Source organism: Panthera leo, chromosome B3 (genome assembly GCF_018350215.1).
Source record: "Panthera leo isolate Ple1 chromosome B3, P.leo_Ple1_pat1.1, whole genome shotgun sequence".
Lineage (NCBI taxonomy): Eukaryota > Metazoa > Chordata > Mammalia > Carnivora > Felidae > Panthera > Panthera leo.
The window spans coordinates 97,926,363-97,951,198 of NC_056684.1; the positions used below are offsets into that span (position 1 = coordinate 97,926,363).

Sequence of the window (24,836 nt, forward strand, 5' to 3'; positions counted from 1 at the left end):
ATACAGTTATCAAGGTGATACAATTATTTATATACATATATATGTATATATGTAATCTGAAGATTCATTTAAAATAACACCAAAAGATAAAATTGGCTTGTTTTTCTCTAGTTATCGGACTTCTTACTAAGTATAGGTATTCTCTTTTTATTGTACTTCGTTTTATTGCACTTCGCAGATACTGCGTTTTTACAAATTGAAGGTTTGTGACAACCCTGCGATGAGCAACTCTGTAGGCACCATTTTTCCAACAGCATTTGCTCACTTTGTGTCTCTGTGTCACATTTTGGTAATTATTGCAATATTTCAAACTTTTGAGTTTGATGACTTCAAGGGGTTCAAGACTTCAGTAGAGGAAGTAACTGCAGAGGTGACGGAAACAGCGAGAGAACTAGAATTAGAAGTGGAGCCTGCAGGTGGGACTGAACTGCTGTGATCTCAGGATAAAACTTGAACGGATGAGGAGTTGCTTCTTCTATATGAGCAAAGAAAGTAGTTCTTGAGATGGAATCTACTCCTAGCGATGATGCTGTGAAGATTGGGGAAATGACAACAGAAGGTTTAGACTATGACAGACATAGATGATAAAGCAGCAGCAAGGTTTGAGAGGATTAACTCCAATTTTGAAAGAAGTTCTGTAGGGACGCCTGGGTGGCTCAGTCGGTTAAGCGTCTGACTTCGGCTCAGGTCATGATCTCACGGTCTGTGAGTTCGAGCCCAGAGCCTGGAGCCTGTTTCAGATTCTGTGTCTCCCTCTCTCTCTGCCCCTCCCCTGTTCACACTCTGTCTCTCTCTGTCTCAAAAATAAATAAACGTTAAAAAAAAAAATTAAAAAAAAAAAGAAAGAAGTTCTGTATGTGTAAAATGCTATCAGATGGCATTACATGCTACAGAGAAACCATTCATGAAAGGAAGTCAATCAGTGCAGCAAACTTTATTGTTGTCTTATTTTAAGAAATTGGCACAGTCACCCCAGACTTCAGCGACCTGATTAGTCAGTAGCCATCAGCATCGAGGCAGGACCCTCCAGCAGCACAAAGATTACAACTTGCTGAAAGCTCAGATAATGGTTAACACTTTTTAGCAATAGTTTTAAATTAAAGTATATACATATATACTTTTTTAGACATAATGCTGCTGCACACTTAATAGACTACAGTGTTGTATAAATATAACTTTTATATGACTTGCTTTATTGTGGTATTCTGGAACTGAATCTGCAATATCTCCAAGATGTGCCTGCAGACATAATGGAGGATGTCTTTTAAATATATTTTTAAAGGGGCGCCTGGGTGGCTCAGTCGGTTAAGCGTCCGACTTCGGCTCAGGTCATGATCTCGCGGTTCGTGAGTTCAAGCCCCGCGTCAGGCTCTGTGCTGACAGCTCAGAGCCTGGAGCCTGTTTCAGATTCTGTGTCTCCCTCTCTCTCTCTGACCCTCCCCCATTCATGCTCTGTCTCTCTGTCTCAAAAATAAATAAACATGAAAAAAAATTTTAAAAATATATATATTTTTAAAGATTTAAATGAAAAGTTGTTTAACAGCCCAGTTGGTTCAAAATTAACATTGTTGAGGGTTGGTTTGAGGTTAGGTCATATATCTGATGAGAAGAATTAATTGGTATATGTCTTGACTTTCTGTTCTTTTGATACAAAACAAATGAGCCCATTTATGTGGTGTCCAAGAGTTATTTGATTTCCACTAAAGAGGCAGAATGTTATAGTAGAAAGGCCTGGGATGAGAGTTTAGATACCTGGGATCTAATCTCAGGTTGACAGTTACTAACCCTGTGAACTTGGATCTATTGCTTACTAATGGGCACTCTCTTGGAAAAGTTACTTAACCCAGTTCTTAGTTTCCTCATGTCAAAAGTGCAGATAATAATAAATACCTTGCTGGAATGTTAAAACAATAGTAACACAAGAAAGCATCCATGGTAGATTGCCTGATACAGAAATTCCATATCCTTTTCTTGGGCAAGGTTAGTTACATCTTTCGCTTTAGTTTCCTAAATGTATACTAATACTAATAAGATTTGTTACGTACCAGCCACTGTTCTAAGTGTGTTACATGAATATATTAATTCACAGCAACCTTATGAGGTAGGCACAGAGAGGTCAAACAACTTGCTTAAGGTTATTCAGCTAAACAATGGGGAAGCCTTTATTCAAATCCCACGGTCTGGTGCCAGGGCCTCTATTTTTAACCACTACACTGTACCTCCTTTCTAAAGGAAAGGGTTGTAGACTTTATCGGTAGTTTATTGCCTGTTATGCTGCATAATAAACAACCACAAAACCTCAGGGGCATAGAACAATAAGCATTTATTGATCACACATGTTGAAATGGTTGTTAGACAACTGTTATCTTGGCTGAGCTGCCCCATGTGGCTTGGGGTTGGTTTGCTGTGGGGTTGGTTGGGACTGGGCAGTTTGCCTCTGGGAATATTCTCATGGTGAATGGCAGAAGTGAAAGAGCAAAACGGAAAAACACAAGTGGTTTTCCAAGCCTCTGCTGTCTCATGTCTGATAAAGCACATCACATGGCTGACCCCAGAGTCAAAGTGGGGAGACATTGCAGTTACATTACGAAGGCAGTAGATTTAAGAATGTGTCACTTGACACATTGAAGCTGTTTTGTAATATACCACAAATGCCACGGTCCAGGGTTCTAAAATTCTTGCATATTAAGGATTAATTCTAAAAGCTGACCTATGTCAAAATTGCCATTTCTGAAAATTAAATAAAAAACTTTTTTTTTCCATCTTACATATGAAGAAACTAAGCACTAGAGTTTCAAAAAGACTTGACAAGAGAACAAGACTTCTTTGGCTATATTTTTGCTTTTACCCTTTGACCCTCTTCAGCCATTTCTCCCACCCTCAACCCCCCATTTCTGGCAACCACCAATCTGTTCTCTGTACCTATAAGCTTGTTTTTTTTTTAATTCCACATATAAGAGACACCATATAATATTTGTCTTTAGATGTCTGACTTATTGCACCTAACACAGTGCCCTTGAGGTCCATCTGTGTTGTCACAGATGCCAAGATTTCATTGTTTTTTATGGTTGAGTAATAGTCCATTGTGTATGTGTGTGTGTGTCTGAACATGTATGTATATGCACACATACATATATACATACGTACACTCACAGACACACAGTGTATAATTTCTTTATCCCTTCATTCATCATTGGACACTTAGGTTATTCTTAGGTTGTTGCCATATTTTGGCTATTGTAAATAATGCTATAATGAACATATATCCTTTTTAATTAGTCTTGTCATTGTCTTCAGATGAATACTCAGAAATTGAATTGCTAGATCATATAGTTTTATTTTTAATTTTTCCATACTGTTTTCTATAGTAGTTTCACCAATTTACATTTTCGCTAACAGTGCACACAGTTTGCTTTTTCTCTGTGTCCTAGCTAGCACTTGTTGCTTATCTTTTTGAAAATAGCCAATCTAACAGGTGTGAGGTGGTATCTACTTGGTTTTAATTTGCATTTTTTGATGATTATGATGTTGAGCATCTTTTCATGTGTCTGTTGGCCATTTGTGTGTCTTCTGTAGAAAAGGGTCTGTTTGGATCTTCTATTTTTTAATTGGATTGGGTGTTTTTTTCTTTTTTTTTTCTTTTGAGTTGTATCAGTTCTTTATATAATTATCAGATATATGAAAACTCTGAAAACACACACACACACACAACTTCTGGAAACTAGGCAGAAACTTCTTCCAGGAATACTTAGTTCAGTCTATAACCCCAGGATAGTGGTGGGGATGATGATGATGATGATAGGTAATCTTTAGGAGTTTACTATGTGCCAACCACTGTTCTCAGCACTTGATGTAGTTTCCTTAATCTTTACAACAACCCTATTAATGGGTACTATTAGTAGTTTATATCTCACAGATGAAGAACTGAGAAGTTTAGTAATTTCCCGGGGTTACCCAGCTTTTGTATAAGATCTCCACACCAGATAAATTTCAATTTTTTCTTTTTTTTTTTAAATCAAATTGTGTCTGGACTCCTTCGCTATGGATTTGAAGGTTGTCTGTAATTCCATTGCTCTGAAGTATAATTTTAGACATTTAAGAATCTGGGATTTTGTAGATGGCATGAATGTATTGAAAGGAGCTTTAGAACTAGATGCTTTAGAACTTTATTCCAGTTTCAAAAATATATGATTCTGAGTCCCTGTATGCATTTCCTCTTTTGTGTGTTCAGCTTTAAAAAGTGTTGCAAGGATCCTTTATGTGAATAACTAAACCTATTTCTAGGAGATGAAGAAAGTATGAACTAAAGTCCTTTTATTCCTGTGCTCCAAAAGTAGAATCCTTTGCTTTGAATTTCTTTCTCATTCTGCAAACAGAGTTCTCTGCCCTGACTTAGAGCATTCTTGAGAATAAAATTCTGTTTGATTTGGTCACATGATCAGAAAGACCAGATATGTCTTTCTGAGACACGATGTGAATGACATTAATGTATGTCATTAAAACAGGCATTTCTAATTCCACTGTGCCCCTGTTTCAGATATTTGACAATTGAGCGGTACCTTACATTTCTTGGTATTTTGAGATGCTTAGCCGAGTAAATTGCTGTTTTATTCAACAGGTGGGTTTTCAGAAAAGACATATGAATGGAGCTCAGAAGAGGAGGAGCCAGTGAAAAAGGCAGGGCCAGTCCAAGTCCTCATCGTCAAAGATGACCATTCCTTTGAGTTAGATGAAACTGCACTTAATCGGATCCTTCTCTCAGAGGCTGTCAGGGACAAGGAGGTTGTTGCTGTGTCTGTGGCTGGAGCATTTAGGAAAGGAAAATCATTCCTGATGGACTTCATGTTGAGATACATGTACAACCAGGTACGTTAAGTGTTCTAAGGGGCACCTGGGTGGCTCAGTCGGGTAAGTGTCCAATTCTTGATTTCAGCTCAGGTCACGATCTCATGGTTCATGGGATCAAGCCCCATGTCGGGCTCTGCACTAACAGTGTGCAGCCTGCCTGGGGTTCTCTCTCCCTCTCTCTCTCTCTGCCCCTTCCCCACTATGCACACACTTGTGTGCTCTCTCTCAAAATAAATAAACTAAAACAAAAGCAGTGTTTTAAAATGTCTTCTTGTTTCCGTGCTTTTGTCACTTTGTGTTTTTATTTAGTAGTGTTAAGTATTTCCGCTTCCATTATCATATACCTTAATATGAACTAGTTTGCTAATGCTGTGGTACAACCATTCTGACTTCAGTGCTTTGGGCACCAAACTCCACAGGCCACTTTTGTCTGAGGCCACTTTGCAACATTTCCCTTAGGACATAACTTATTTTTTTAGAAAGAAACACAGCATAGTGATATGATTATAAACTTTACACTTTAGAGTGTGTAAAGTGTGTCAAATAATTTTTATCATAACTTTTATATTATAATCATATTCCCTCCAGCATTTATGATGACATTTTTCAAGCAGGCAGCAAAGTTAAAAGAATTTTATGGTGAACACCTACGTATCAAACTACCTAGATTTTACTGTTAATATTCTTGCTTCATCACATGTGTCTCCAGATACTCTTCCCTCTTTACATCTGTCACTGCATCTTATTTTTTTATTCATGTCATAGTAAATTGCTGACATTGGTTGCACTTCCTCATAAATATTTCAATATACATCATCATCATATATTTCAGTAGATTTTATCTTTTGTTGTAAAATCAGATACACTTACATGCACAAATTGTAGGTGTACATTTGCTAATTATTATTATTTTTTTTGGAAAATGCATATGCCTGGATGACCCCAAATGCTATCAACTATATCTTGCTGTTACCCCAGAAAGTTCTCTCTTATCTTTTCCCACTCGGCCCTCATCTTACCCATCCCCAAAGACAACCAACAGTGTTATAACATTTGAGACAGCAGTGTGGCACAGAAATGAGACTATAAGGGACCTAGGATAAACCAAAAGCAGAAGGATAAATGGGAAATCAGAGTCAGAAAACCGAAGGTTGGGAATGGAGAATGTACCAGTAGTTTTTTCTACTCTTTACCCACAGCCATTTCTGCTGCAAATATGGATGTTGAGGCAGAATAGACACACTACCCAAAGAAACTTTGTATCATGTATTTATACCATAACTATTCATTTTGGATTGATCTTTTATAGTTAGGGTATTTTTGATCAATTTTGTAAAGTTAATTTTAATATCTTCTATGTCTAGCTTCAGTTCAAACAAATCAAGAATAGAACTACCAAAATACTTCATGCTTTGAAACCAGACAGAACTCTCTGTTTCTAGCATATCACCATTAATATGCTACTTAACACAGCTAGGCAAATTAAGTGAACAAAATTAGTATCCATATTAGTTTCCATACTGTGGGATTATACAGTTTTAGGCATATTCATAGTTTTAACTGTGAAATAAACATTAAAATCAAATGCTCAGTAACACTTGTCCTGTTGCTTGTGTTAAATGGCACTTGCCAGATTAAAGTGTAACCGATCTGTTGTGTTTTTGTTTTTGTTTTTCTGCATCTACTACTAGGTGCCTCTCCTCTTGCTATTCACCCCCTCCTCTTCCACACTTGATCTTAGCCAAAAGGCCGAGAAGCGATCCCCCCCTCCTCTTCCAATACCAAAGCATTTGTATGTATTATTATTGTGTATATCCTGACATATTATGTTCTCTCTTATCTTTATTTCTTTGCTTCTAGAATGCCCTCCCCAAGTTTGCTCATCTGGAAAAATTCCCAAACATCCTTCAAGTTTTAGCACAAACACCACCTCTCCTATTAAGTCCTACCTGACCAACTGTTAGTTATTTCTTTTCCTATGCTTCTATCTTTGCGTAATACGCACCTCCATTTTGGCATGCATGTATTGCATCATAATGGTTTCTTGACAGGTCTGTCTTTCTATTAGGCTGTAAGCTTCCTCTGGTCTGGAATGATATCTTCCTATTCCCAGGACCTAGAATAAAATGTAGCACATGGTTGCTCCTCTGTTATAATGTTTCAGATAACAAAGAAAGTAATTGTATCAGTACAGTAGATGTGAATACATCTCCTTTTGACGGCAGTTGGAGAGAGATACCCGCCAGAACGGATGCAGGGAAGAAAGTGTACCACGGTCCACTTCCATATCACAGACTTTCTTAATTTGCAGGAATCAGTCGATTGGGTTGGAGATTACAATGAACCATTGACTGGTTTCTCATGGAGAGGTGGGTCTGAACGAGAGACCACAGGAATCCAAATATGGAGTGAAGTCTTCCTCATCAATAAACCTGATGGCAAGAAGGTAAGATGCAAACTTTGTAAAGAAAATTGAGTTTTCAGTTGGCAACAGTTACCACTGTTCAGGATCCTTGAAAATGATCTTTTGAAAACTAATTTTGACCATTCGACATGAAATTCAAAAGGGATTCCTTGTTTCCCTTTCTGTTGATCAAGGTGATAAAATCATAGGAACGATAGAACAGCAGATCAGCAAGCTACCAGCTGTCTGTTGTTTCAGTGCTGTTTCTGTTAGCTTGGATTACCAGTGAAAATTAATCATTATAGTAGTCAGCTAATTAATATTTTCATTTTCTGTGGCATTCATGGCATATATAAAAAATTACCTGTTAAGTATTCATTGATAATGGGTTGCTATAGTTCTCATAGTGTTAACTTTGTAGTAGCCCTAATTCTACATATGTTCTATAAAATACCGATAATGTATTGTCTACTTGCCTGTAGGTTGCAGTGCTATTGATGGATACTCAGGGAACCTTTGATAGCCAGTCAACTCTGAGAGATTCGGCCACGGTATTTGCACTTAGCACAATGATCAGCTCAATACAGGTATGGAATAAAATAAATCCATTTCAATGGCTGTTACTTTAAAAATTATAAATATGTGTATTCCTACATTCTTACTACCATGCGTGTGGTAGTGAGACCAACAACAGAAATGCTAAATATGTTATTTGGCTCAGCTAGCATCCCAGTTCTTATGATTTCTATGAGTAGAATTGGTTTGGTTATTGTAATCTAATTTCTGATCAGTTTTCAAGCTGCCAATAGCCAGAAAAGTTTGCATTATTTCACTGATAATTTTTTATGTTTAAAGCCTACAATAAACGTAATAATATTGTCTTATAATGTATGCAGATAGATATATTGGAACTACCCATTATAAGTTACATTTACTGAACCGAGATTTATAAATGGGTTTTGTTTTGTTTTGTTTTCATAGCGTGTAGAAACATTGCTAAGGGTAAAAGCATTTATACGTTTTCCCAGCTGTTAAAAACACTTAATTAACATTTAGGAAAATAAATGTCTCACAAAAATTTTTTTATCTTTCTTTCCTTTTTTTTCTTTGTCTCTTATTAAGTATTGTTTTTGAGGTTAATGTAAGCTTTACAGATCATCTTGGAAAGTCTCTGGAGAGTTTTACTATAATCATAGAACACATAGCATGAAAGGTTTTACATTAACTTTTAGATATTTTCTATTTATTAGAAACAGCAAGAAGTAGTAGTAGCCAAGAAAACAGTTAAAAGAAAGGTAAGATAGTTTAAAAAGGTAGGGGAGGCAGAGTGGTTGGGATGAACAAGTCAAAGCTAAATTACAAGTGAGCAGAGAAAGAGGCTCGTGAGCCAGCAACCAGGGTATCATGTGTGGTTAGGACAGTGAGAGGGTGGATAGAAGGAAGACTGAATATTTTCTACAAAAAGCTTTAAAGTGGAAGCCATGATTATAACCTGTGATTGATTAGCTTTTAAAAATAGACTTCTTAAAACATATGAGCCTGTAAAATACGGACTTAATGTCTAATTTCTTCATAATCAGCAGTATAAAACCACTTGTACAAACCAATTAAAACATAATTCTTTATTACCTATATTTCTGTTTTACCTGAAGACATTGAATATTTTCACTGAAAAATCTTAAGTCCTTAGTAATGACCTTTTTATCATCTGAGAAACAATCTCTTATTTAAATAAGTGCACAAAGCATTCTCTTTGTGTCAATACATAAACATAGAAGCTTCCTTCACTGTTTTTTGAAATTACTCCTCGAAAGAAAAAACAAAAGATAGAATGTCATCTTAGTACTGTGGTCTGTTCATGAAGTGGTTATGTATATGTATAGGGATATGAGCCTGATACTCAGAACCTAACTTCAATGTGATAGAACTTTCCAGAGACTTAACTAAATTAATCAATTGTGAGAAAGTCAACATAATTTTTCAAGACAAAATTTCATGTATGGCTTACTCAGATCTAGATTGTTATTATTTTGCTATGCTTGTAAGAATGATTTTTTATTGACTAATCGTTAAATCAGTTTCATAAATAATTTTAATATTCTGTTTCCAGAGCAGGTGGCTGTTGTATTTCTGGAACAATTTTATGATCATTGTACATGGTTTATTGTTTCTCAAGCTTTCTTTACTCTTCTCTCAAGGTCTTATAAATACCATTACGTGAGAATACATGTAGGGGCACCTGGGTGGCTCAGTTGGTTAAGCGTCTGACTTTGGCTCAGGTCATGATTTCTTTGCTCATGAGTTCGAGCCCCGCATCAGGCTCTGTGCTGACAGTGTGGGTCCTGCTTGGGATTCTCTCTCTCTCTCTCTCTCTCTTTCTCTCTCTCTGTCTCTCTCTCTCTCTCTCCCTCCCTCCCTCTCTCCCTCCCTCCCCTTTCTTCCCCTCCCCAGCTTATGCTTGCTCACTCTCGAAATAAATACACTTTAAAAAAAGAATACATATAAGAAAGTTTGATTTTGTGAAAATTGATATTTATAAAAATAAAGAATGACATAGTAAGTACTTCGAAGGATGCCAGTTATCGTTTCATTTTGACTTTATTTCTTAATCAAGGTATATAACTTATCCCAGAATGTCCAGGAGGATGATCTTCAGCACCTCCAGGTAACAATATGTATACTCTTTTTTCTATATATCTGGTAATGTTTTGAAGATGTGTGGATTTTGTTAGGCCTTCTCCTACCTAAAACTAAACAATTCAGAAAGATTTAGAAACATAATCAAATGGAGATTGTCTTATTCCCAGGTTTCTTGTTTTAGCCCTCCATGGTTATGTTCTCTGTCTCTCATTCAGTTTTCAAAGTTCTTTGTTACTCTAAAGCTACTTGTTACTGGCTCCATATATTTGAAAATATATGGCAAATTAGAGTAGAGAAAGAGCCTTTGGTTTAAAAATGACCCCAGATGTGAAGCTGATCCAGTTATAAAATAAATAACTCACAGAGATAAAGAGTACACCACAGAGAACGCCGTCATTAATACCGTAATGACATCGTCTGGTGACAGATGGTGACTGCACTTGCCGTGGTGAATGTAGCGTAGTGTATACAACTATCAAATTGCTATGCTGTGCACCTGAGACTAATATTATATTGTATGTCAACTATACTTTAATACTACATTTTAAAACCCTTTCTGTTCTGTGTGCTGCCCTCAGGGGTATTGTTACAGCACAAATGCAGAGAACAATAGTGAAAGTGAAGTTGAAGTCTTATGGTCAGAGATTTAATAATTGCTAGTATGATATCAGTTGCGTGCCAGATTTTTTTTTCCCTGTGGACCACTTTATACTCAAGAACTATGAGGAGCTACCTGATAATTCATAAAACTCTGTTTTAGATCTGAAAGAGACTTCGGTAACTCCTAATTTACCCTTCATATTTTACAGATGAGGTAAATTTGGCTGAAAATAGTAAATGACTTGCCTAAACTCATGTGGCTAATTAGTGGTAGAGTGGGCATAGAGATCTGGGCATCTTCTGGGCTCAGGGCTTCTTCCACGCTCCAAGTAGCATTTAAATTTCAGATAAGTAAAAGATTAGATATTTCCTGAAGATAGTTTACATCTCTGTAACACTTTCTGCTCTTTTTCAATTCATGTTATTTTGGTTACACAGCAAAACCTATGTACCTTAAATATATAATCTACCTTGGCAATAAGAGCCATGTACAGCTTTAGCAGACAACATAGAATGATAGAGCAGGGTAACCTGTGATGCTGGACATAACATTTGGAGTTCAACATTATTCCCAAATCTATTTCTAGTATCTCACACTGAGCATTTGTGACAAATAGGCAGTATGCTGAATGACTGTTCGATGTTTCTTGTAATCAGTACGATTTACTTCTTCAGGCACGTGTCATAACTAGCCAATTATTTTCCAAGTTAATGGCATGGCACTGTTCAATACCAGCTTAGGGATTTCTTAAAGAAGGGCTGATTTTGGACTTTGATATTGAGTAAGTAATGTTTTTCTGAGACCATTTAAAACTTTTCCTGTAAATGGCAACACCTCAGCCTCCTCAAAAAAGATTGTGAATTCAAATTATGTTAGTAGATGATTCCAGTGAGAGTGCCTAATCCCTGGAGCAGCTGCAATATTCCAGACACAGTATTCCAGACTTTTCATTTAAATACTCTAATCAGATGCCTAGTAATTACTCTGGGCTTCCCCGATCCCCCTGCAGGGGAGATGGGGGTTGCTGTGGGAGCTATCCGAGAAGGGCAAGGGGTGGGAATCCTCTGTATCACTTGCACCCCGGCTCTGAGAAGCTGTTGTGCCTTGTAAGTCTTGTGGATGAAGTGGCATTTCCTGTGTACAGACGGGGAAACCCATTCCACTGATGACACACTCATCGGAGGCCTAATCACAGTCTTTGTTCTCTGACATCTTCCTTACGTTTTTGAACAACACAAAAAACTGAGAGGGTGCCTCTCAGTTGGGAGCAATTAAAAACAGAAGAAGGCAGTGTATTTGGTTGTATTTTTAAGCCAGATGCCTCTATGCCTTTGTAATAATTCAGTCCATTGTGCCATTAAATTTCCTCAGGCGACAACTTTCGTTAAATATATCCAACATAGTTTATGGCTCTCTGGTCTAATCTGTGCAAGTTCTGCTTTGAAAGGGTTTTTAACATGTTTCTTTCTCCCCCATCTTCCCTATAAAAAACTGCCCTACATTCTTGATATAAAGTTGTTGGCTTTGAAGTAGAAACTTTATTTTTAACATATACTTTATGTCCTTAATTTTTAAATATCCAATTACTATCGTTCTGCTTTAATACTTAGTTCCTTAAAATGTTTATTGTAACCTTAATAATATAGTATTATGTTATAGTGAGGGGGGAAAAATGAATGGAAGAAAGCACAGAAGTAAAACTTTGCAGATACTGAAGTTTGTGTGTGTGTGTGTGTGTGTGTGTGTGTGTGTGTGTGTGTGCGCGCGCGTGTGTGTATGTGTGTGTTATTTCCCTTGTAGCTTTTCACTGAATATGGCAGACTGGCGATGGAAGAAATATTCCTGAAGCCATTTCAGGTGAGTGAAGAATAAAATTATGGTATATTCTTATTAAATTTTTCTTAAGAGTATGACCAGGTATATGAATTGAGAAGGTCACATTTCTTTCCTTTTTTCTTTATTTCATTCAAGAAGCACTTTGAATACCTTGCTAGTGCTATTTGGTGCAAGTAGGAGATTCAAATGGGGAAATGAAAATTTAACAAATTATTTTTTTAAAGAAATGGGAAAAACTTATTGGGAATAACAAAAAATAAATAAAAGAAATGGGAAAATGAAAAGATGAAGTAGATATTTTGATTCCTGCAAGAATATCATCTTTTCTTCCCCGAATTCAACTCTAGAGATGTCACAGAAACCAAAAGAAAACTGATGAATTTGTCAAACATAAAAGCTAAAAACAAACAAGATTCCTGGGACTATAGAAAGGGTTACAAGTCACACAAAACCTGGCTAAGGCACAGAGACAGGATATTGGTCAGGTGGGTGCAAGTTTATTGAAGGTACTTTCTCTTTCTTACACAGTGACCCATGTGAACCATCACTTGCTTCATTGCACTAAGTATCAGACTAGCAACCAGCTCAGCCTCTTGGAACAGCAGGATAACATCAGGGCAATATATGAGCTCGTGTTGGGTGGTATAAACAGACTATCGGGTCCTTTAATGCTCCCTTCTGCCCCAGCAGTCTTTAAATAACAGGAACCAGGAGAGTATAATTAAGTCAAAAAGCCCTTGAAAGCCTGGAGGAGGTACAGATTTAAACACCCAAGACTGCTCACTTGAAGCATGACAGTGTCAGCCTTGGCTTCTCAGGGGGGCTCAGACTAAGTCCCAGAATTTAGCCCCTCCCTGGTACGTATCACCAGCCAAGATGGATAATACCCTGAGAGGTATGTGAACGTACAAGGAGAACGAATGATAAAGGGCAAAGTAGAATTTATGGCTTAAATGGCAAGTAGTTTATTTTTATTTTTTTATAAGTTTATTTATTTATTTTGAGAGAGAGAGAGAGCATGTGCAGGTAGGAGGGGGGCAGAGAGAGAGGGAGAGAGAGTATCTGAAGCCAGGCTCTGTGCTGTCAGTGCAGAGCCCGAGACAGGGCTCGAACTCACAAACCGTGAGATCGTGACCTGAGCTGAAACCAAGAACCAGATGCTTAACAGACTGAGCCACCAAAGCACCCCAGCAGGTAATTTAAAATGAGTTATTTAGTTATCTATTGTTGCATAACAAATCATCCTAAAAGGATAAACATTTATTATTTCACACAATTTTTAAGGGTCAAGAATCTGGAGTGGCTCAGCCTGGGTGGTTTTGGTTCAAGGTCTCTAATGAAATTATGCAAGATATTGGCCAACAAAACATTCTCAGAAGACCTGACTGGAGGGTCCACTTCTAAGCTTACTCACATGGCTGTTGGCAGGAGACTTCAATTCCCTGCCATATGGACCTTTCCACAGGGCTGTTGACACCAAGGTTCCCAGGCCAAATGATCCCACTGCCAGAGTGATCAAGCTGCAATCATTTATAACCTCATCTTGGAAGTGAAGACACCGTCAGTTCTGCTAAATTGTATCTGTTGTACCCACCTACCCTGATATAAGGTGGGAGGGGACCAAATAAAGGTGGGAATACCAGGAGGAAAGGATCTCAGATATAGTAAAAAATAAGCAAAGAAGCTAGTACATACCTATTAGAATGGCCAAAGTCCAGAGCACTGACAATACCAAATGCTCCCCAAATGAGGACGTAGAATGTTAGAAACTCCCATACATTTCTGGTGGGTGTGCAAAATGGTACAGCCACTTTGGAAGATAGTTTGGCTGATTTTTACAAAATTAAACATATTCTTTACATATGATCTGGTGTTGTACTCCTTGGTATTTACCCAAAGGAATTAAAAACTTCTGTCCATACAAATACCTGCACACAGATGTTTTTAGGAGCTTTATTCATAATTGCTCAAACTTGAAAACAACAAAAATGTCCTTCAATAGGAGAATGGATAAATCAACTTTGCTACATCCAGACAGTGGAATATTATTCAGAGTTAAAGGAAATGAACCATCAGGCCATGAAAAGACATGGAGAAACCTTAAATGCATATTATGAAACAAAAGAAGCAAATCTTTAAAAGGCTACATACTGTGCTATGCTACATACTGTAAAATTCCAACTGTAATTCATAAAACCTTGGTTTGTGAGCATGGTTCACTCTGGAAACATGCTTGTAATCCAAAGCACCTGTATATCAATGCGAACTTCCTCATAAGAGATAATGGAAACTCAGATGATTCATTTCACAACCCAAAAATATTCATATAAAAATGATTACAATGCTATAATATAATACAAAATAATAAAGTACAGAATACAAAGAAAAATTAACCAGCACTTACCTTTGAAAACCTTTGTTGTGAGGGAGACAAAAGACAGGAGTGTTATTGTGTAGAACGACTTTCACTATCACTCACAGAATCACTACTATCCATTGGGTCAATGGAATCTTTTTCTTTTTGTGCACCTTCAACAAGGAACCTATCCAATGACCTAGAATGAAGCAAATTATTCCTAAGCTAACTCTTGTATGGAAAAGCAAAGGACTGTCCATAGGTGCTTTGAAGTAACAAAAAATAAACTAGTGCCCATTGTGGGCACCTTCTAACATTCTGGAAAATCACTGATTTCTGCCAAGCACCATAGCCTGAGACCAAGCATCTAAGCATGGGAGACGATCACCCACAATCCCACAGAGAGAGAGAGAGAGAGAGAGAGAGAGAGAGAGAGAGAGAGAGGAACCATGTTCACACGAGGGAAGAGGGTGCAGACAGGAGTTCAGGTAGAATAAAAACAGTCCCTGCTTACAATCCTCTGTTTTGTTTACAATACCTACTAGTGTCTGTTAACTTTAAAAAATAATAATTTGTCAGGTTGATAAGTGAAGTATTCTATAGTAATTGGGCTATCAGCTTAGGTTTTTCTCTGAACTTTTTACTCTCTGGATCCATTGGCATAGGGTAGGAACTCCATTGCAAATTCTGGAAAGGATTTTTAAGTCTTAACCAGCAAATGTTACTACTTTTTAAAAAAGTTTTTAATGTTTATTTTTGAGAGAGAGAGAGCGAGCAGGGAAGGGGCAGAGAGGGAGGGAAACACAGAATCTGAAGCAGGCTCCAGGTTCTGAGCTGTCAGCACAGAGCCCAACACAGGGCTCAAACCCACAAACCATGAGATCATGACCTGAGCCTAAGTCGGGAGATTAACCGACTGAGCCACCCAGGTGCCCGAAATGTTACTACTTCTTATGCTTTTTATGATACATTAAAACCAAGAGGGACCAACTGGTGCTCTGATTAGATAATAGATAGGTAGGTAGGTAGGTAGGTAGGGAGAGATACTGCTTTTGGTAAAAGAAATAATAATGAAAACAATGGAAAAAGTTTTAGCACTTGTTGGTAAACTGAAGGCATTTTGAAATGTCAGTGAAAAAAGTTTTGACTGAAAGAGTCAACAATGACTTCTAAACAAGTTTGTACTTGTAAATCTATGTATCTGAAATTGAAATGAGAAAGTCATTAAGTAGCAAAAGTGGCTTCCAAAGATACTTAATAATATTTAAAATGAAAGCAACCAAATTCAAAACAAAAAATACTATACACCATGAAATTAAAAAATAATATGCAAATATATTCAGGTCTCAGAATTTTTAAGGTATCAGCAAATAATTCACATTTTTAAAAAAACACCATTAAGACCAATGTTAATGAGCTTTACTACCTACAAAATAATTCACATTTACCTTAGAAAAAGTTTCAAGAGAAAAAGTTCTGATAGGGTATAATTTTTAAATGAAAGTTCAATTAATTCATCAAGATTTTTTTACTTTTTATTTTATTTTTTAATGTTTATTTTTGAAAGAGAGCGTGAGTAGGGGAAGGGCAGAGAGAGAGGGAGACATAGAATCCGAAGCAGGCTCCAGCCTCTGAACTGTCAGCATAGAGTCCGATGACGCAGGGCTCAAACTCACAAATGGTGAGATTGTGACCCAGGCCGAAGTCAGACGCTTAACTGAGCTGCCGAGGTGCCCCTATCAAGCTTTTTTTTAGAAGGTTATCACTTCCATCCTCTTCTTCTATCTCAGGAGAGAGCAGGTTTATTTATTTGGATAAAAGTGTGGAGAAATTTTAAACACTGCCCAAGAAGGCAAGGTGAGAGGTAATGAAATTTAAATCATAGTAATTTGTACTCAAACTAAATTTAATAAATTCAAAATAGAAGAATTCTTACGTCTGAAACAGTGAAATTGTAAATAATGAGCAAGATATATCACAGGCTGGAAAAGTAAGGGTAATTAGGCAATGAAGTAAATAGCTGCATTAACAGATTCATTTGATTCTTTTTTTTTTTTTAAAGGTTTATTCATTTTTCAGAGACAGAGCATGAGAGGGGGGAGGGGCAGAGAGAGAGGGAGACACAATCCAAAGTAGGCTCCAGGCTCTGAGCTGTCGTCACAGAGCCCGACACGGGGATCAAACTCACAGACTATGAGATCATGACCTGAGCTGAAGTCGGATGCTCAACCGACTGAGCCACCCAGACACCCCAGATTCATTTGATTCTTAAATGAAAAGCCAGTTTATATCAAGAAAACAAAATATCTGTGGTATTTAAAAACTGTTTTTAAGCAGAGAACTAAAAGCGCAGTGAATTCAGTTTAAAAGCAATATTGAAGTGTAAAGTTTATCCAAGTGGTGTGCTGGTAAATGTATACAACTGGCTGGTGAGGAGGGAGGAGGTGGTTCTGATTTAAAGCATTTGCTGATTTCTGGTATGAATACCTTTACCATGGCTGATTTCAAGCTGCCAACATGATGTCAACTGACTTGTAAAATTTCTCAGACTTGAACAACTGCTCCTTGTGAGCCTGTAAGGGCCAGCTTTACACTAGTTAGCACACTCAGGAAGTATAACCCATGACAAGACATTGCATTTGAAGATTGAATTAACAACTGGGCACATCCTGGCAGAGGCATCTCTGGTAGGGGAGGTTCTGGTAGCAGAGAGGTAGGGTGCCGTTTCTGTGTACATTTTAATGTACAAGTTGGTAGTAGATTAAGGTTTGCCTATAATAGGAAAATAAGGATAAACCCTAAAAAAAACTTCCTGCACACAAACTTTAGTTCCCTTCTCTTAGAAGCTTTATTTTATTCCTGAGCATGTATTTTAGGACCACTTACCTTTATTTTTATTTTTATTTTTTTTATTTTTTATTTTTTTTTATTTTTTAATATATGAAATTTACTGTCAAATTGGTTTCCATACAACGCCCAGTGCTCATCCCAAAAGGTGCCCTCCTCAATACCCACCCCCCATCAACCCTCAGTTTGTTCTCAGTTTTTAACAGTCTCTTATGCTTTGGCTCTCTCCCATTCTAACCTCTTTTTTTTTTTTTTTTTCCTTCCCCTCCCCCATGGGTTTCTGTTACGTTTCTCAGGATCCACATAAGAGTGAAACCATATGGTATCTGTCTTTCTCTGTATGGCTTATTTCACTTAGCATCACACTCTCCAGTTCCATCCACGTTGCTACAAAAGGCCATATTTCATTTTTTCTCATTGCCACGTAGTATTCCATTGTGTATATAAACCACAATTTCTTTATCCATTCATCAGTTGATGGACATTTAGGCTCTTTCCATAATTTGGCTATTGTTGAGAGTGCTGCTATAAACATTGGGGTACAAGTGCCCCTATGCATCAGTACTCCTGTATCCCTTGGATAAATTCCTAGCAGTGCTATTGCTGGGTCATAGGGTAGGTCTATTTTTAATTTTCTGAGGAACCTCCACACTGCTTTCCAGAGCGGCTGCACCAATTTGCATTCCCACCAACAGTGCAAGAGGGTTCCCGTTTCTCCACATCCTCTCCAGCATCTATAGTCTCCTGATTTCTTCATTTTGGCCACTCTGACTGGCGTGAGGTGGTATCTGAGTGTGGTTTTGATTTGTATTTCCCTGATAAGGAGCGACGTTGAACATCTTTTCATGTGCCTGTTGGCCATCCGGATGTCTTCTTTAGAGAAGTGTCTATTCATGTTTTCTGCCCATTTCTTCACTGGGTTATTTGTTTTTCGGGTGTGGAGTTTGATGAGCTCTTTATAGATTTTGGATACCAGCCCTTTGTCCAATGTGTCATTTGCAAATATCTTTTCCCATTCCGTTGGTTGCCTTTTAGTTTTGCTGGTTGTTTCCTTTGCTGTGCAGAAGCTTTTTATCTTCATAAGGTCCCAGTAATTCACTTTTGCTTTTAATTCCCTTGCCTTTGGGGATGTGCCGAGTAAGAGATTGCTACGGCTGAGGTCAGAGAGGTCTTTTCCTGCTTTCTCCTCTAAGGTTTTGATGGTTTCCTGTCTCACATTCAGGTCCTTTATCCATTTTGAGTTTATTTTTGTGAATGGTGTGAGAAAGAGGATCACTTACCTTTAATCTCTGCTCTTTCACCTCCTTGATGTTAAGTACTTCACCTTCTAGATTAGTTAATTCACCCCAGTTTTCTCCCATAGCATTTAAAACATTTTTTTTTTCAATGTGTATTTATTTTTGAGAGAGACAGAGTGTGTGAGCAGGGAAGGGGCAGGGAGAGAGGGAGATACAGAATCCAAAGCAGGCTCCAGGCTCTGAGCTGTCAGCACAGAGCCCAACGCGGGTCTCGAACTCACAAACCTCGAGATCATGACTGAGCCGATGTTGGACGCTTCACCGGCTGAGCCACCCAGGGCCCCTCTCCCGTAGCATTTGTAATTAATCATCTCATATGCTTAATGGCCCTTAAGGGCCTTAGAAATAGATCAACTCACACACACACACACACACACACACACACACACACAATAAGTACATGAGGTGATGAATATGTTAACTAACCTTATTGTGGTAACCATTTCACAATGTATACATGTGTCACATCATTATGTTGTAGACCGTAAACAAACACAATGTAATATGTCAGTTATAGTTCAGTAAAGCTGGAGGGAAAAAAAGATTTGAATCCTCTTTGTGAGAAAAAGCGAAACTCAACTTTTCATGTTTCCTTTGGTAGAGATATAATTATTAGATCAGTCCATGCCACTTTTATGGTTAAACTGAATGTTGCTGGAAAACAATAGTAGAGGAAGCATATAATAATATATTGCTATATTAGGATAAACCTTCTGTTTCTCACAATTTCTCATTCAAATTGGGCCTACATATGGAAAATTAGTAATATTTTACTTAATTATATTTAAGGACCCTTTATTCCTGTGATTTAAAAATGTTCAGGGGCTCCTCGGTGGCTCAGTTGGTTAAGCATCTGACTTTGTTTTATTTATGTATTTTGAGAGAGCAGGAGTGAGTGGGAGAGGGGTGGGAGTGGGGAAGAGGGGGATAGAGAGAATCCCAAGCAGGCTCCATGCTGTCAGCGCAAAGCCTGATGTGGGGCTTGATTCCATGAAACATGAGATCATGACTTGAGCCAAAATAAAGAGTTGGATGCTTAACCGACTGAGCCACCCAGGCAACCTAAGAGTACATGTGTGCTCGCTTGCTCTCTCTCTCTCTCTCTCATAAATAAATAGATAGATAGATAGATAGATAGATAAACAAACATAAAAAAATACATGTATAAAAATGTTTGGGGTGCCTGGGTGGCTCAGTCAGTTAAGCATATGACTCTTGATTTCAGCTCAGGTGGTGATCTAGGGTTCATGAGATCTAGCCCTGTGTCAGGCTCCATGCTGACAGAGTGGTGCCTGCTTGGGACTCTCCCTTTCCCTCTCTCTCTCTGCCCTCCCCCCCCCCCCCCCCCCCCACACACACACACACACACACACACTCTCTCTCTCTCTCTCTCAAACTTTCTCAAATAAAATAAACTTAAAAAATAAAAATAATAATTAAAAATTAAAAATGTTCATCTACAGAATAAATTCTTTGATAGTGATTTCAGCCACTTTAAAACAAACTTGGTCAAATATCTATGATGACTGTAATTGCCAAGTCATACCAGAGAAATGCATGACTTCACTGAGAAAATGAGAGGCTGTTTGTGCCTACATGGGCTGTAAATAAAGAAAAAGATATGATGGTAGGGCCAAGAAAAAGGATAGCTTTCTGAGAAAGCTACCTTATCCCATGTTCCTTCTAGAGAGCAATTTAGGTGATCTGATTGCTGTATGATTCAGAATAAATATTCACCTGGCTACATAGAATTAGGTCAGTGATATGCACCAGGATTCTCCCAGTGTCCACATTTAGGTACATGAACTATGTAGAAGATCTGTATAAAATAGTAATAGTTTATTGAGCATTTATGTTGTGCCAGGCGCTGTGCCAAGTATGTTTCTTACATAAGTCAGATTATATTCCTTATAGTTATATAAAAATAAGTAATGTTGTTTCTTTACTCTTTCTTTTTTAACTGATGAAGGAACACTGAAGCATAGAGTAGTTAAGAAACTTGTCCCTGGCCACATCATATCTGTTTTTTTAAAGGATTTATTATTTTTTTAAGGTTATTATTTTGAGAGAGACAGAGTAAGCACAAGCAGGGAAAGGGCAGAGAGGGGGAGAATCCCACCTAGCCTCTGTGCCATCAGCTCAGAGCCTGACTCAAGGTTCGAACTCAGGGAAATGTGAGATCATGACCTGAGCCAAAGTCAAGAGTTGGACACTTACCTGACTGAACCAGCCAGGCGCCCCTGGTCACATAATATCTTTAAGTTGCAGAGCTGGTCTTCAACCCACGTAGGCCACAGGCTCAACACCCTGATAGTTCCACCATCCTTTATTGCCTCTCTTCCCCCTCATAATCGTCGTACTTACTGAGCTATATCGTGTAGTCTTATATTTGAATGTGCACATCTTCCTAAATTATAAATACCTTAGGAGCATGAACTATTGTAGTTTCCTTGTTTTCTTTTTAGTCCAGTACATCTAACTTCATACAGCAGATGTTCAATTAATGTTTGCTAATTATGGTGCTGTACACATATTTGGGATTGTGTATAGTTTGAATATAATCCATGGGACTCAGAATTGAAAGACCTGAATTCAAGTTCTTGTGTGACTATTACATGTCCATCCTAGTATTACCTCTTTACATTTTAAGATAAGATACATAAATATTAAGTCATACGCTGGTATGAGAGTGTCCAAAGTATTTGTATATGCATGGCCCCTTCTTGAGCTGCAGAAACAACAATCATGAAATTTTCTTTTGGTGGGTAAGGGTAGTAGAGATTCTGAATTGAAAGTATTAATTGCTGGGTGGTAATATAAAAAGAGTAAAGTAACATATTTCATTAGTTAAGACTAACAGAAAAATGTTTGATGTTTTCAGTTCGCAGTAGTGATTGTATGTGGTACCATCAGATTTAAAGGTGATCTTAGTACAGTCTGAAGATGCTTCAAGTAGTCAGACAGTTAGTGGTTAGATGTAGTTCAAGTAGTTAGACAAGGTGCTCTGAAGTTAGAGCAGCTGCTCTGAAGCAAGGGAAGCCTTGGCTGCTGGATCAAGGGATGGGCCATTAAAGTCATTGATGTTTGCCAGGTTGTAATTTAATAACTTGGATGGCCTAATTTCTTATATACATAAAAAAGAAAGATTTATGTAATTTGGAAGATATTAATCTAGACTCATAGATTTTTCTCCAATTTTTCTGCCTATGTCCTTGGTGATTTTTGCTCAGAGAGATTCTTCGGTTATTTTTGGAGTCATCCACAACTGTATTTTTAGCCAAGAAGGGAAATTCATTCTTCAAGTGGATTTTTTGCTTGCTCTACCTATAGGTGTCTCTGTTGATCGATTCCTGATTCATAGAGAACAAAGGATATTTTTGGTCTTGTTTTTCATGTGGAGGGCCCCAAATTTGTTTTAATTTCTACCCTGTTAACTATTCAAGCCCCTCTGAAAAGTCAGCCATATATTGGAGATTTCTAGATTGATGATTTTTCTTTCAAGTTTTTTTCTTCAGATTCCTGTATTCTATGTCTGAGCCCATTTAAAAAAGAGCAGACACGGTTTCCTTTACTTTAGCTATTTAGGTACCCAAAAGATTGAAAATTTCCTGAAGTCTATTTAAGTTTTTTATGATTGATCTTTATTTTGTTTGCAATTTTGAATCTTTGACCAATTAATCACTGAGAGAAAGTCTTCTGAAATGGTGTTAAGGGATGTTTTATCTATTTTTCTTGCCCTCTAAAGGCTGTTAAAATGTTTTAATTTATTATTATTATTATTATTATTATTATTATTATTATTATTATTATTTTGAAGAGCTGGTTTGCTTAGATGTTCTCCTGGTCTTTCTTACCCTACTGCTTTTCACCATTTTCCCCCCATCCTAGAGACTAAAAATTAAGTGAACTAGTTGGAACAGAACTGATAGTTCGGGTCAGTAAGTATCAAACAAAATCCTGAATTACACAGCAAATTTCTGCCTTCTTGGGTTAAAAAAAATTCTTTAAACTCAGCTCTAGACCAGGGTTTAAATTCAGCTATCTATAGAACAGCCTTCTGGTCTAGCAGTTTGAAGTTGTTTGGGGCAGTGTGGCCAGTCCTTGTCTAGGAAATCAGTTAGGAGGTCAGGGGAGGGAGCAGAAGGAATTGAAGGGGTGCAGTGAGTGGTGAAGATAAAACTGAAAGAGATACAAGGAGGGTAAGTTTCAGAAGGTAAAAGAGTCAAATTGAGAGATGCTATTTGGAATCAGCATTTTGAGATCTCGGTTTACTAATTAAAGAAGTGAATTAATGAGTTATTAAAAGATACTTTATGTCTTAATTTTATAGAACTCTTCTTAACTGTATTAGTTATTTATTTTGACATGTACAAAGATCACCATAATGACCCCTGTTACTCTGAATTTTTTTAAAAGGTCATTTACAATTGCAACAATTAGGATTATAGTGCAATACAAATAGAAAGCAGAGGTTTTTCTAGGAAGAGGGCCTAGCTTTGATATATACAAGCCTGTAACAGGTTGGTCAAAAGTGTGTGCTTTGAAAAGCAGCTTGGAGGGGTGGCTGGGTGGCTCAGTTGGTTGAACGTCCAACTTTGGCTCAGGTCATGATCTCACAGCTTGTGAGTTCGAGCCCCGCGTCAGGCTCTGTGCTGACAGCTCAGAGCCTGGAGCCTGCTTCGGATTCTGTGTCTCCCTCTCTCTCTGCCCCTAACCCACTTGCATTCTGTCTCTGTCTCTCTCAAAAATAAATAAACATTAAAAAAAGAAAAGCAGCTTGGTTCCTCAAGCAAGCAGAGGTCAATATGGTGCTGTACGATCAGTCATCTGATAGCCACTGATCCTGTATTATGGGCTAAGAACAGTGACTCACAATTACAAGATCAAGAGTGTCCTCTTAAAAGTTTTGTAGGACTCCCAAGGCCAAGTTTGACTAATTACTTTTGTGTAAATTGGTTGCCAGTTTAACAGACCTCCAACCATTTGTCCTTGGGGCATCTTGATTGGTTTGGAGACTTATGAAGTCTGTGCCTCTATCTGTTCTTTCTGAAGCACTTCCCTATACATTCAGCAACACAAGACAATTCAAGCAAAAATACACGATACGAGGGCTTTGTATGAATTGTCAAGCAAGAAGGCAAAGCAAGCAGCCAAAGCATAAAGATATTAATAACAAAAATATTTACTAAATGGTATACCTCCAAACCAAAAGTTCTAATAACCTTATACAAAAGTTAGGTCTAATTATAAAATGAGTTCACTTCCAAAACTGAAGGTTGAATTGCCCTATACAAAGACTTTGAACTGATGACCTTATATGAAGACCTAGTGGGTCTTTGTAACAAAAATCCTAGAATAACAAATTAATCAGCAACAAGAAGCTCAGTGAAACAAATCAGAACTCTAAGTAAGACCATTGTTGAGACACATTCACCTGGCAGTAAATTTGAAGGACAAATGGAATTTTGGAACAAGGGACAAGGAGAATGCACCTGTTAGTCTGAGGGTATCAGAGACTGCTGCCAAGTGAGAGTATTCAAAATTATCTCAGCGGGACTTCCAGAACTGTCAAAGGATGACACCATCACTCAAATCTGGTACAAAAGCCAAAGCTGAATTTATTGCTTTGTTAAGTAAAAGAGCTATGCTGGTGAGGCTTAGTCTCACTGAGCAAAGTCAACTAAAGATTATACATAGGGCTTAGGAGTGTGTTTTGGAGTTGCGTGGTTTCCAGAGGCAAGAACAGGTTGATGTCAGTTTTAGAATATTTGTCATTGTTGAATACAGAAACATGTTTTGTGTTGGCTATAGAGGGGAGAAATGGATGCACATCAGCCTCAGTGAATTTTCTGGAGTGATTCTTCCATTAAGTATGAAGCTTTCACTGATTGGTTGGCTTTCAGTGGGCTGTTGATTGAAGTGACTTGTTAGTTAGATGGGTTTAAAACAAGTTCTAAACCTTGTTTCATTGTTCTCTGAAACTGAAACTGGAGCTGAAATTTGTTG

The 24,836-nt window shown here is 37.7% G+C and overlaps 1 protein-coding gene across 5 annotated transcripts in view; it reads left to right on the forward strand.

The window, feature by feature from the left end:
* ATL1 (atlastin GTPase 1) overlaps positions 1-24,836 on the forward strand; it is an 84,496-nt gene that overhangs the window by 42,057 nt on the left and 17,603 nt on the right. For all 5 annotated transcript variants that reach the window (XM_042943186.1, XM_042943185.1, XM_042943188.1 and 2 more), the window contains 5 exons: positions 4,619-4,866; positions 7,160-7,294; positions 7,735-7,839; positions 9,867-9,917; positions 12,294-12,350. In XM_042943186.1, coding sequence (XP_042799120.1) covers positions 4,619-4,866; positions 7,160-7,294; positions 7,735-7,839; positions 9,867-9,917; positions 12,294-12,350 — 596 coding nt within the window. The remainder of the gene's footprint in view (positions 1-4,618; positions 4,867-7,159; positions 7,295-7,734; positions 7,840-9,866; positions 9,918-12,293; positions 12,351-24,836) is intronic.